Consider the following 15,202-nt stretch of genomic DNA (forward strand, 5'->3'; position numbering starts at 1 on the left):
TAGTAAAAATGAAGAGCTTAGAACTAGGTAAGAGTATAGTTACTTGGTATAGTTATGTGAATCCTGAACTTACTGGATGATTGATTAGAACCCAAAGAAATCATTAATGGATAAATATCATATCAGAGGAAAGTATCTTTTAGAGTGTTCCAGGTTCTTTGCTTTTAGTCATTTGAATAAATGATTTGGTTAAGGAATCAAATTTATCAAATTTACAATGACAAAAAGCTGAGAATAGCCCCCCACTGAAATATATATGTGTATGTGTGTATATATATGTGTGTGTATACATGCCAGAATAATGGATGTAATTTTTTAAAAATAAATTGCAGAGTTACAATATAGGGAATATATAACTTATATAACAGGTTTAATGATAGAATATCTGAGAATCTTGGTCAACTATAAGCTTAATATGCATCATCATTTTTATTGTTATTAATGAAGTGGAAGCAAAAAAAAAAAAAAAAAACTAAAGTTAATCCTGGACTAGAATAGTATCCACAGGAAGGTAAAAATTATTCTACAGTATATCCCTGGTCATTATTGGACATCTAAAGTATAGTGTTCAGTCAGGTATGACACTTTGGTACATTATGATGAATCTAAAAGAGGATGGCCAGGGTTGGGAGAAGACTGAGAACGTGGCATTCTGTAAGGATCAGGAAAAAGGACTGAAGAAGCTTGGAATAGAGAATAAAATACCTAAGGGAAACATAATAACTGTCTTCAAAATTTTATTAGGTTGTTACTTATTGGAGGTGTTTCACTTGTTTTTCTTGGTCACAGAATATAGACTTAGTAATAGAAATTAGAATAATTTTCAGCTCAAAGCAAGGAAATTCTTTCTGACAAATAAGAAGAGGTACCTAAAAAAGGAGTATGATGCCAAGGTTTCAGTTAATTTTCCTTTACTGTAGATTTTCAGGTGAGATCTACTAGTTGAAAATATTTCAAGAGATGTGAGTTGAACTAGATGGCTTTTACAGGATCCTTTGTGATTTGGGGACTTGCTCACAGTCATGCAGATGGAAATAGATGAGATGGAATTCTCTGATTCCAAGTTTTGTTTTGTTTTGTTTTGTTTTGTTTTGTTTTGTTTTGTTTTGTTTTGTTTTGTTTTGTTTTTCTTTCTGTACAGTAACATTTTTTCAGGGGAAATAAGGTACATAGTGAACTATAGAGCAAAGAGTACTGAGAAGATTAATTGTCGTGATTATTTCAATTCAAGTAGATGATTACAGGGGCGAGGTTGGGGGGGGGGGAGTTGGTGGCCCAGTAGATGGAGCACCAGCCCTGAGTTCAGGAGGACCTGAGTTCAAACTTGGTCTCAGACACTTAATACTTCCTAGCTGTGTGACATCTGGGTAGCTCACTTAGCTTCAATTGTCTCAGCACAAAACAAAACAAAACAAAAAGAAAAGAAAAGAAAAAATAAATAAAATTTCAAAAAAAAAAAAAAGGAGGATGATTATACTCCAAAGACAGTGATAGTCTTTAGTTATATGGTAGGGCTAGTAGCATTGGACCATAAATATAGACTAATGTCATATTGAATAAAATTAAATTAATTTTTTATGATTCTATTTTTGGATGCAAGTATATGCTAGTATGCTATTGCACTAAAGCCTCAAAACTACTTTATGAGTTAGGTAAGCAAAACCTTTCATAAGTCCTAACATAAATTTGTCTCTAATCAAGAACCAAAAATGGAATGATTATTTCTTGTTGCAAGAGTATCAGTCAAAGAGGCAGTTTTTAGATTAAATTAAACTAGTGGAGAAAAAAGGAGATTTTAGTGTGAAGGGCTTTTGATAAAAGACAACCTCCACCTGATTCCTCCCTGTTCCAAGCTAAATGTTATATACAGGATGCATGTCATTAAAGGGCCAGAGTGATATATTGAATAAATCCTGGACTTGGAATCAGGAACATTTCAGTTCTAATCCTGCCCTGCACAATTATTATAGGAATAACCCAGGAAAAGTCATAAAATTTCTCTGAATCTATTTGCTTTTATTCAGTCATTTTCCAATCATAGCTTACATTTGACCCCAGTTGGGGTTTTCTTGGCAAAGATACTACAATGGTTTGCTGTTTTCTTCTTTAGCTCATTTTATAGATAATGCAAATAGGGATAAAGTAACTTGGCCAGAGTCACAGAGCCATTAAATGTCTTGGGTTAGATTTGAACTCAGATCTTCTTGACTACAAGTATGGTACTCTATCCACTTAGCCAACTAACTACATAACAAAGTTGTTGAAGAAATCAAATATGATAATATTTTAAATGCTTTGTAAACGTTAAATGACATATATGTATAAAAACTCATCATTGGGTAACATATGGAAAGCTAAGTAGTGATATATTAATAAGCCACATTTCTTCCTGATAAATTAGAGGAGAAATGCTATAGACTTCAAAACCATCTAGTCCTGCATCCCTTTTTTTTCCTTTATGTTGCTTCCTAGAATGGATTTTGACTTAGTGTAATTTTTCATAACATGCAAATTGTGATCAATCCATGCTTTTTTATGTGTGGTTTGGGTCCATAGTTTTGTTTTTGTTTCTGTTTTTGTTTTCTGTGACTCTTCTATCTCCCTAAAAATGTAGATTTTTCTGGAGGACTAATGACCTTTATTTAGTTCATCATTTTGCAATATGTTCAGCAATAGAGAAGTGAATTCACTTGCCCAGGGTAACTCAGTGACAGAACTGGGATTCTGGATCCCAGGTCTCCTGACTTCTTGTTCAATACCCTTTTACCTATATAATAATAAAAGCATGCTTCTCTGTTGACCTTTTTAAAAATTTTATTTGAGTTGATTTTATTTTAAAATAAAATGAACATTTATCAAAATTAGTGATAAAATGGAAGCACTTAAAGAGCTTTTTGGGGATAGAAAACAATTCTTGAAATAGTAGCATAATTTTTCTCATATTATGTTAAATTAGAAGTTTTAATCAGAAGAAAATTAGAAGTCTAGTCCAACCAATTCACTTTCCAGTTGAATTAAATGAAGCTCAGAGAATTAAACTGATTCATCAGTCAACAAGCATTTAAGTACTTACTATGTTCTAAGTATTATCACAGAATTAGTGACAAAAGTGAGATTCAAACCCAAGTCCTATGATTACAAATCCTTTTCTTGTGGGACATCCTTCATAATTTTTAATGGCCAATTCATCTCTTATTTCCAAAACACAGAGAAAAATAGTGGTAATGGTAAGGAGGATGCCATTAAAATATTCTGCACTGGAATATGCATATCCACGTATATGGATATGTATATTGCCTTACAATTTTTTTTTTTTGGCAGAGAGAACCACTTAATAGGACTCAACAAAGAACAGATTATGTCTACGCATTAATCCTCTTTTTTGCTTTTCTTTTTTCTTTTGATTAATTTCTTGAGGTAAAAAAAAATTGCCACTATATTTACCAAGAATCCTTGACATTTCAGTTTTGAAACAAATAAAAGAAATAAACAAATCTCATCCATATCCTCTTTCCTTCCTTTTCCACATGGTCTGGCAAAGCATTCTTGCTGTGATTTGTCTGTTTGTTTCTTCGTGAGCAGTATACTGAGTCAAATCATTCTTTCTTGGGAGACTCTAACTAAAAATTCTCAGACTGCAGCTACAAAAGACCCTTTGCTATAGATCAGACTCTTTCCATTTTCAGATCTATTCTAGAAAGGGATCCTAAAAACATGATTCTTATATACTCCAACAACTGCTAAGGCCCCACTATCCTGGGGGTTTTGATTTTCTCTGAGAGGAGGATGAACCATAGATAACTTTCTCCTTGACTTTGATACATCAAACTCCTTGGACACTATTTCTAGCAACTAGTATGTTTTCAGATTTTAAAGCCTTTCTTTTGTTTCCATTATCTGCCTAAATTGATTAGACATCAAACTAGAATTATGATGATTTCCTTTTATTTCAGATTGTATGAGTCAAGTCCATTTATGTTGATATTATTTTGATCTTTCCCTAGGTCTGTTCCCTGGATCTTGCCATTGCCGACATGGCTTTGGAGGAATCAGATGTGATCGATGTGCTCGGGGTTATACTGGTTATCCTGATTGTGTGCCTTGCAATTGCAGTGGCATAGGAAGCACTAATGAGGATCCTTGTATAGGACCCTGTAACTGCAAGGTATGAATTTTGAGGCTTGCATTTTAGTCAAGCATTTATTATTCTGCCCTGAGTGAAGGTCATAATTTTTTTGGTTTTCTATTATATCTGCTGCCATGAAGCAATTGTCACTACTTTTACAATAAATAACCATTATCTGTTCTGAATGTGACACTTCAGTAAGTGTCTTTTAAATGGCTACTGGGAACGCCCCAGCAAGACACTCAACTTTAGTCAGACACTTCTGAGCCACCTGCTGTTCATGTAAACAGTTAGAAATACACAGAATTTGAACTACTTATGAATCCTTCTAAAACTGAGTCATTTTCTAAGAAAAAAAAATCTTTCTAAATCTCTGATTCACCTGTTATAAAAAATAGTCACAAAAGCCTGAGAATAGCATGTAGTTCACCCTCAGAACTATAAATGTGATCAAAAGTAGTCTGATTTTTCTTCCTATTCCTAAAATAATAGTTTGCTTAAAGACTTGGTTAGAGGATTTATGATATTTGCTGAAATTTGAATACAGGGCTTGGAGTTGCTGCTTAAAGTTAAATTTTTGCTCTTAATTATCAAAATGGAGTAGATAGTCCAAGCAAAGTGGATTTGTTTGAATACCCCTTGAATGTATATGATTGCCTTCCTTTCTCAAAGACATAGTATAAGAAATAAAACATCAGAGAGAAGATAGGGATAATTGTAAAAGAATACTAAAGCTAATAACTAATTCTCATGGCAGTCCCAGACTTTTTTATACTAAAAAGAAGGGCTTCAAAAAGATCTGTTTATTCACACAAACTCATAGTATGAATCTAAATTAATGAATGACGTTTCCAAGAATCCACAATTTATTAAGCACCAACTGTGTGTATAGAACTCTGTTAGATAGTGTAGATATATCATATACGCTTCTTAAAGGCAGAGATTATTTCATGTCTGCATATCTCTAGTATCTAGGTTTAGTACCTAGAAGATAGTAGGTTCTTTTTAAATGCTCACTAAGAATTTGAAAAGCAAAACTAATATTATCCAATCCAATAAACATTGTAAAAGTTTACTGTAGGCCACACAAAGACGGCTAGGTAGTTCAGTGGATAGACTGCCTGACCTGGAGTCAGGAGGACTCATCTTTGTGAGTTCAAACTTGATCTTAGACACTTACTAGTTATATGATCCTGGGCAAGTCACTTAATCTTGTTTGCCTTAGTTTTTTTTTTCTGTAAAATGACCAGGAAAAGGAAGAAGCATACCACTCCAGTAACTTTGCCAAAAACATCCCAGATAGGATTGATGAGGTCAGTGCAACAATTCCTGAATGAAATAAACATGCGAAACAAATTCGCAATGGCCAATCTTTGCCAGAGGGGATATTTAGTTAGGAGAAGAGGTTACAGACAAAATGAAGAGGTAAATAGATACTAAGAGTGGTAAATATGAAGTAGATTTGGGAGAGCAGTGGAATTACCAAGGAAAGGCGTTTGGAAGATACCAATAAAGGACTATACTATGAGGTATGAACATATCATTGACTGGCAAGCTAAATCCAAAAAGGAGTTTAGTACCTAAAAGGATTAATTAGCTATACCAAGAAGAAAGACACCAGGAAGCATGAGGGTGGGAGGAAAGGAAACATACCACAAGACAGAACACTGTGGTAGGCTAGCCCAAAAGGGCTTCAGTAAAAATGATGTAGATCATGGGCAGATTTATAAGGAAAATAGAATCTCAGGGGAGGAGGGGAAGTACCAGGGAAGAGTTTGGTAGCTCAGAGAGAGGAATCAAGAAGGAGCCAGATGGAATGTACTTGGCAGAACAAGTCCCAGACCTGTCTAAAGATATGTTGATCAGTATCTTGAAGATTGTTTAAAGATTCCCAGAGGTGATAGGGAGAGACAATGGAGCCTGATAAAGAGTTCCATCCTTACAATCACTCTATACAAACAGGATAGTCTAAGACTTAGTTATACCTGATAATAGCTGGTTGGGTTTCTTCCTAATATAGGAAGAGAGTATGCTCAAAGTTCATATCAGGATCATGAAGAATCAGATGTGACTGAGATGACAGAATAGCAACATATACCATACATTGTACTTGGATCTTAGGATACAAAGATAAATGAAAAATAGTTCCTATCCCCAAGGAGCTTACATTCTATTAAATCTATACTCGTTAACAGTGCCTTTTACACAAGTGATGCTTAATAAATGATGGACCATTTGAAATTAGGATGATAGAACATGCAGGTAATTACAGAGATGACAATTTGAAAAAGTGATAGAAAATACTTTCAACCAGTAGAAGCAAAATAGTGGTCCCTAGCCTCAAGAAATTTATAATCAAATCAGCTACCTGTAAGATTCCAGTCTAATTACTTCAAAGCATAAGAAAGGTAGAAAGATTTTACAAATTCTGACACCAGGATTTTGAGAAAGAAAATAAAGCTGGCATTCCAATCTCCTGAAATTGAATGATGCTTTTTTTTTTCATCTTGTATTGAGATCCTAAGTGTTTCCTTATCTGCTTTAGTATCTATGTAAAGACTATGTTAGTAAGAAGATAGTTTTAAAGTATTAACTATAAAGAAGGTCTATGATTCTGTGAATGAGCAAAATAATTGGAATATTAATTTAATAGAATTATATAGGTATTTTGACTGAGAGCATTCAAAGACTTTCTTTAGGATGTCCAAAAGATATTCATCCAACGAGGAAGGTGGATTAACAGATGAATTATAGTAGCAGGTTGCTAACTCTAGGAACTCAGGCCAAACAATAGCATAGTTAGTGAATAGAATGCTGAATTCAGAGTCACAAAAGATCTGTGTCTAATCCTGGCTCTCTTGCTAGGGGTGCAACCCCTGCAAGTCACTCAAACTCTTGAGGCTTCCATTGTCTCATCCATAAAATGAAGATAATAATAGCCAGACTACATACTTTACAGGGCTGTTGTGAGAGGGGAAAAGCACTTTGTAAACTCTAAAGTGCCATAGAAATGTGAGGAATTGCTATTCAATGAGAAGAAAAGATAGGTTTTCAGACACTCACAAAGAAAAAATAATAGCAAACAAGACTTGTAGTGGGGATGTGTCTAAAAAAGCCCAGGACTGGAATGTTGTCACCATTAGCAAAACTCTGTGGGAAAGCTCCTCTAGCAACTGCCTGCCTTTTTCTTATCTCAGGCTTGTAGGGAGAGTAATTATAACTCTATTCATAAAGATGCCCCCTGCAAAGACACTTGAAGTTCTACACAGACAATTAGAATCCAACAATAAATAGCAATTTGGAAATCATAAAAGAGAATGAAAACCAAATAAATAGCATCATTAAAAGAGTTGCCCTTCAACTCTATAATTTTTTTTTGTTGATTTCTATATAGACTCATAAATTCAATGTGTTTTAACCAAAAAAAAAACTATTTCCACATGAAACTTAGTAAAATATATTATAATGAAGAGTATGAGTTATGCTGTGTATTCTGGAATGTGTAGGTATTTGCTTCAATCCAATGCATAAATAAGATATAATCTAAGGCATTTCAATAAAATATACATACCTTTTGAATGCTGATTAGTTTTTGAAGATGTAGATGGAAATGTGATAATCTATACTATGATGCAACAAGACATCATTGACAATAAGATCATATAAATTACAAAATGTTGTTTTTAAATATAAAACTTAAAGGTCAAGAAATGCAAGTGGAATTGAAAAAATCAGTGCAAAAATAGAAAATGTTATTGAGGGACAAAGGTGAATGAATTTGAAAATGAGTGAATTTGAAACCGAATTATCATCATATGGTTGCATATGCAACATTTCAAGGTTATTTGATACATTTGAGGTGGAGGCTTTTGAATACTCATGAATGTGGAAGATGGATAGGGTGAAAATTAAATGAAACATGCCTTCAGGCATATTTGTCTATAGAATGTTATTCTTTAAAATATTCAGAAGCTGAAGGATATTAGGAATGTTGGTTTTCTTAAGAAAGCTACCATAATATTCTAATGATAGCCAGAGTTTTTATGAAAGATAAATGTAGCCACGGCTAAAATGGCTATGCCTTTGATTAAATGAGTGACTCAATAATTCAGTTCAATTCATAATACTGGTTTTTCTATGTATAAGGTATGTGGTAGGTCTTAGAGATTAAAAGGACAAAATAAAAAATAATCCCCCAAGGTACTTGCCTTCTATTGTATACACTGTATCTAACAGAATTTTTTCATAGCTATTTAATAAATGATAGGCTATTTGGAACTTATATTATTAACAGTGTTTGAGCTTAAGATTGGAGAGAATAATAAACCACATTTACATATTTCTTTAGAATATATTTTACTTCCACTCTCATTTGAGTCTCATAACCCTGAAAGGAAGTGTGAGCATCATCATTCAATTTTATAGATTAAGAAACTGATATATAGCAAATTAAATGATTTTCCTCATATCATAGCTAAGTAGTGATGAAGGCTGCACTCTTATTAATGTCCTCTACTTATAAAGCAAGGGTTCTTTACCCTACGCTACCTAATAATAGCTGACACTCACAGAGTGTTTTAAAGTGTGCAGAGCACCTTTAAACATATTATATAATTTGAGCCATTGGCTATCCTCCATACACTACTTTCTCACCTGTTTCATAAAATCTTTAGTTTTTTTTCCAAGCTTAGGTCACATTCTACCTTCTCTAGGAGGCCCTTATTGATTCCCCTGTACTGTTAGTATATGCTCTACCTATATGAATTTTTATTTATTGCATATGTATCTTGGATATACTTTTGTATATACTATTATGATGTAAAATTCTTGAGGGAAATTGTTTAATTTGCATGTAGGTATACATGTATTTGCATCCCTGACTTGATATTGCATTTTCAACTCTTCAGCATTTCTTCTAGCTAGTCACCATACCTGAAATGTTTCTCCTCCTCATTTCTAATGTCTGGCTTCCTTCTGGTCTCAGCTGAAGTTCCACCTTTCCAGATGCCCTTATTCTTAGTGTCTTTCCTCTCAGACTACCTCCCAGTTAATACTGTGTATATCTTGCTTGTGTGTATATATAGGATGTGTGTTTATACATACATCTTGTATATATGTATGGTGTATGTATATATGTGTGTGCATTTATTCATGTTTTATGCACACACATATGTATGTTGTTTCCTCCCCAATAGAATGAAAACTTTATGAAATCAAGAACAAACTGAAAGTATTTCTGCTATGTAGAATATGTAAAGCACTGCTAGAGATACATAAGAGAAATGAGTTTTGAATGATATGCTAAAGAGCTTATTGTTAAATTAACATGCTAAAGAACTTATTGTTAACTTTGTTTAGAATATAAAATAAGAATTCAATAAAATAAAATAAATTTTGAAGAATGATAAGATTTAACAGCTGATAGAATGTGATGGGTTAGGTAAAGGGAAGATTTAGAAATAACTCAAATTTCAGACTTGAGCATATATGATAATAGTGGTACCATCAACTGAAATGGGAAAAATTGCTTTCCAGAATATCTGGACCAATTCATAGTTCCATCACCAGTACTTGATTGTTCTTTTTATTCCACTGCTCTTTTAACATTTGATTTGTTTTTTTTTCCTTGTTAATGTTGACTTCTGATGGATATAAAGAAGAACCTGAGTTATTTTGATTTTCATTTTTCTGATTATTAGTGATTTGTACTAATTTTTAAATGAATATTGATAGCTTGAGTTTCTTCCCTTGAGAATTGTCTGTTTCTATCTTTAAGCCATTTATGAAGGGGGAAGGTCTTTTAGTCAAGTCTTTAAATATCTTAGAAGTAAGCTTTATCTAAGAAACTTTTTACAAAGATATTTTTCCTCCCTTAGTACCTTTGTAATTTTAGATACATGAGGTTTGTGTTAAAAAGCTTTTCAATTTTATGTAATCAAAATGCTCAATTTTGTCTTTTGTGGATTTCTCTAACCCCTGCTTAGTGATGAACCCTTCCCTAATTCATTAATCTAATAGGTCATTTCTTCCTTGATGCTCAAATTTATTTATATCACACTTTATGTCTTTCATGTGCCCATTTAGAGCTTGGGAGATGTTTATCTATATTTAGTTTCTATTAGATTGCATTTCAATTTTCCTAGCAGTTTTTCTCTGATTAGTAAGTTTTTATTCCAGGACCTGGCATCTTTAATAACCATACTCTTCTAACCAAATTTTGATGATATTTTCATATTCTGAGATCAGGACCTAGAAATTGAAAAAGTTGCTTCTAAGCTAGTAGGTTTTCTATAATATCTTTAGTATCTATAGTTCACAGTAGAACCTGGGCTTAGTATATCTTCTTCAAGTACACCAAGGCATGTGGCATATGAGCAAAATTGCCTTGCTCCAGATTTTTCTATATAACCCAAGCAATGCATAATTTGTCCTATTTATCAAGGCCATAATGTGGAAAATCTGAAATAACAAAAAGAACATCATACCTCTACAATATATAGATTAATTCAAATATCCGTTACTATATTACTGTCTATAGGCAACATGTCTTGTTCATTACTATATGAAAGCAAAATTCTAGGATAGTGAGTAAAATACTTCTAGAAAATTTATCATTAGATTTGGTACTTCTTATTAACAATGACGAGTTAGTGTCATAGTGCAAATTATAATGGAAAGCTGCAAGGCAACGTAGGCCTCTTGTTGCCTTTATTTTCAGGAGCCTATTTTGTTTTTGTTTTATTCTTTAAACTTTTTATTTTCAAAACATATGCACAGATAATTTGACAAAATTGATCCTTATATAGCCTTGTGCTTCAGATTTTCCCCTCTTTCTCCCCACCTCCTCCCCTATATGGCAAGCAATCCAATCTATGTTAAACATGTTAAAATATATGTTCAGAGACAATTTTCAAATGATGAAATTGAAACTATTACCACTCATGAAAGAGTGTTCCAAATCATTATTGATCAGAGAAATGCAAATTAAGACAACTCTGAGATACCACTACATACCTGTCAGATTGGCTAAGATGACAGGAAAAAATAATGATGAATGTTGGAAGGGTTGCGGGAAAACTGGGACACTGATGCATTGTTGATGGAGTTGTGAACGAATCCAACCATTCTGGAGAGCAATCTGGAATTATGCCCAAAAAGTTATCAAATTGTGCATACCCTTTGATCCAGCAGTGTTACTTCTGAGCTTATATCCCAAAGAAATACTAAAGAAGGGAAAGGGACCTGTATGTGCCAAAATGTTTGTAGCAGCCCTGTTTGTAGTGGCTAGAAACTGGAAAATGAATGGATGCCCATCAATTGGAGAATGGCTGGGTAAATTGTGGCATATGAATGTTATGGAATATTATTGTTCTGTAAGAAATGACCAGCAGGATAAATACAGAGAGGCTTGGCGAGACTTACATGAACTGATGCTAAGTGAAATGAGCAGAACCAGGAGATCATTATACACTTCAACAATGATATTGTATGAGGACATATTCTGATGGAAGTGGATTTCTTTGACAAAGAGACCTGAGTTTCAATTGATAAATGATAGACAGAAGCAGCTACACCCAAAGAAAGAACACTGGGAAATGAATGTGAACTATCTGCATTTTTGTTTTTCTTCCCGGGTTATTTTTACCTTCTGAATCCAATTCTCCCTGTGCAACAAGAGAACTGTTCAGTTCTGCAAACATATATTGTATCTAGGATATACTGCAACATATCTAACATATATAAGACTGCTTGCCATCTAGGGGAGGGGATGGAGGGAGAGAGGGGAAAAAATCGGAACAGAAACAAGTGCAAGGGATAATGTTGTAAAAAAAATTACCCTGGCATGGATTCTGTCAATATAAAGTAATTATTAAATAAAATAAATAAATAATATTTAATTTTATATATATATATATAATATGTTCAGGACCCTATTTTGGCAGTAGAATGACAATATGAAAATTTTACAGGATATCTCAAATTTATGCTGAAGCCAGTATAAAATATCTAGATTTTTTTGTCACCACCACCACCAACAACAAAAAAAAAACCCTTAATCTACTTGACATAAAATCTTAATGGGTAGCCAATTCTTTGATGTATAAGTGGCACTGACTTGAATTATCACAAGGCACCAATACATAGTATCATAGTTTTTTATTCACTTGTCCAAGTTTCCTTGACCAAATGGTTTTATGGACTCTGACATCCCATCATGTTTGATGACTGAGTTCAGGTGATATTTCATTGTCATAAGACTTTCTAGCTTCTAGGATCCATACCATATTCTCCTCACTCTCATATTACTGCAGTAATAGAACAAGATATTCTCAGGTGAATTTATCTTACATTGAAAATCCTGCATTTGTTATTGAACATCTATAAGCCCTACCATCACTTCTCCTTGCTCATTAGTACCTCTTGGTAAAGAGAGTAGCAAAAGAAAAATCCAGTAATGGTCAGAACATTCGCAACTAAAGAGGATAAATAAAATAATCTCTTGGCTATAAATGTGATCTTGGACTATTAAAAATGTTATCACTTTCATTCACCAAATTGTTAAAGACCCAAATTTAATCCATTGCTTAGTTTTTGGGCCTGGGGCCTTGCATAGACACAGAAGGGAATTCCAATTTGTGACTCTGAACAAAACACAAATGAAACATAACATCCTAATAAGCAAAGGGGAATTTGTACTTTTTAAAATGGAAATGTTGCCCCTATGCACTAAACTCTTTCAGTAACTTTACAACAGTTTCAGTTATATTTAAGCACTAGTTACATGATGATCCTAAATTTAAAAAAAGAATTGTTAATAGTTGGGTAGGCCTTAGTTAATTTGGAAAATGAAGCTTGAGAAACGACTTTGTCTCTGAGTATAACATTTTCCCAGTCTTCGTTATATGCTATCTTTAATGTCTCCATCCATATCATCATCCCCTTTATTCCCTTCACATCAAAAAAAAAAAAAAAGTTTGCCACATGATCTTTGATTTTTGCAAGAATCACATAGCCATAGCTGAGGATATTAGATTCTAAGTAGTGTTTTCTTAAATTGAGAAAAAAGTCATAATATATAGGTTCACTCTGTGTTTTAGAGGCTCTGAAAAAGCAGGGGATATGGAATCCACTACCTAGAACTTTTTTAAATTTTCTTATATGTCTAGAAAGATCCATCAGCAAACTAAGTTTTATTGACTTGAAAAAATAAAACTATAGAGAAATGTGTTACTACTGTGGGGAGGGAAGAAAAATGGAGAACACCAACTTGATTTGCAGTGGAATTCTTGATACTAGATGGTTTAGTGATAATTTAATCAACCTAGTTATAACACTATACATTGGTTAGTCATAATCCACTTGCATTAAGAAAAATGTTTGAGACTTGTTTGCGTGTTCCTCATCTAATTCTTTCCTTGTGTAGTAATTAATAAATTCATTGATAAAAGATGGGATAGTTAAGTAGAGTTGCAAATCTAGAGGAGGATGGTGAAATTATATGATTTGATCAGCTTCTGTATATGCTAAGTTTATATTATTCAGCAGAACATTCTCTAGATGAGAAAAATACAAAACTGTAGCTCAGGTGAGAAGATCCCTTTTATCTAATGTATCAGATCTTTTATAGATTTGATTTTCCTCCTTTAAGATCTTCTATGCTAAATTCTTAAAGGAAGAAAAGATTGAACAGAGAAGTAAAAGAAGAAATTAGAAAATTTTGCATGTTTTGATTCAGTTAAATAATCATTTATTATGTGCAAGGAACAATGTTATTCTAGGTCTTCAAAATACAAAGACATAATCCAAATAATTTCTATCAACAAGGAGTTTACATTCTATTAGGAGAAACTTACATTCTACTGTGAGAATCCTCTAATGCATCATTTCTTTATTTTTTTTAAAATGTGTGTCATTGTGGTTATTTCAAACCTTTCTAAACCCCCTAGACTTCCAATACATTTTTTTTTGTTTCAGCTAGATGACTTCAATTGCTATTTTATAAGAATATTAAGGCTATCTAACATGAATTTACTATTCCTTCCTCTATGACAGATTAAAATCTATAAAAGGAACTCATTCTCTTCTCTTTTCTTCTGGTTTCAGATAATGAGTTAAACCCTTTACTTAACAATTCAAATCTTTCATTTTCTACCTCTACCTTTGAAAATCGTAATCAACCAATACAATCTTTTTTATGATAGTTTTTTTAACTTTTCCAAATACATGCAAAGATAGTTTTCAATATTCATTCACCTTTGCAAAATATTGTCTTCCAAATTTTTATCCCTCCCTCTCCCCCCCTCGTCTAGATAGCAAGCAATCCAATAATATAAGTTAAACATATGCAATTCTTCTAAACATAATTCCATACTCATCATACTGTGCAAGAAAAGTCACATCAAAAGGGGGGAAGGGAGAAGGGAAAAAACAAGCAAACAACAATAACAAAAGCTGAAACCATTATGCTTTGATCTACATTCAGTCTCCATAATTCTCTCTCTGGATGAGGATGACTCTATCGATATCTATTGAAATTGCCTTGAATCACCTGATTGTTGAAAAGATTCCATTAGAGTTGATCATCACATAATCTTGTTCTCATTTCACTTAGCGACAGTTCTTGCAAGTCTTTCCAAGATTTTCAGAAATCAGCCGGCTTATTATGTCTTATAGAACAACAATATTCCATTACATTTATATACCATAACTTTTTCAGCCTTTCCCCAACTGGTGGTTATCCACTCAGTTTCCAGTTCCTTGCCACTACGAAAAAAAGCTACTACAAACATTTTTGCACATGTAGGTCTTTTCCTTTTTTTTTTCGTTTTTTCTTTATTTTTAACAACACATTGCTTTATGAATCATGTTGGAAGAGAAAAATCAGAACAAAAGGGAAAAACCATGGGAAAGAGAAAAAAAAAGAAAGAGGTGAAAATAGCATGTGTTGATTTATATCCAGTCTCCTTAGTTCTTTTTCTGGATTCAAAAAGAACATTTTCTGCCCAAATGCTAATAGAATTTTTTTGGATCATTCAACCACTAAGAAGCAGCAAGCCTTTTGTAACTTATCATTGT

The 15,202-nt window shown here is 33.1% G+C and overlaps 1 protein-coding gene across 1 annotated transcript in view; it reads left to right on the forward strand.

Annotated features, from left to right (window-relative positions):
- Window positions 1–15,202, forward strand: part of LAMA2 (laminin subunit alpha 2) — a 770,763-nt gene that overhangs the window by 363,668 nt on the left and 391,893 nt on the right. The window contains exon 10 of the mRNA XM_051997719.1: window positions 4,005–4,165. Within this exon, the coding sequence (XP_051853679.1) occupies window positions 4,005–4,165 (161 nt within the window). The remainder of the gene's footprint in view (window positions 1–4,004; window positions 4,166–15,202) is intronic.

Source organism: Antechinus flavipes, chromosome 4 (assembly GCF_016432865.1).
Source record: "Antechinus flavipes isolate AdamAnt ecotype Samford, QLD, Australia chromosome 4, AdamAnt_v2, whole genome shotgun sequence".
Classification (NCBI taxonomy): domain Eukaryota; kingdom Metazoa; phylum Chordata; class Mammalia; order Dasyuromorphia; family Dasyuridae; genus Antechinus; species Antechinus flavipes.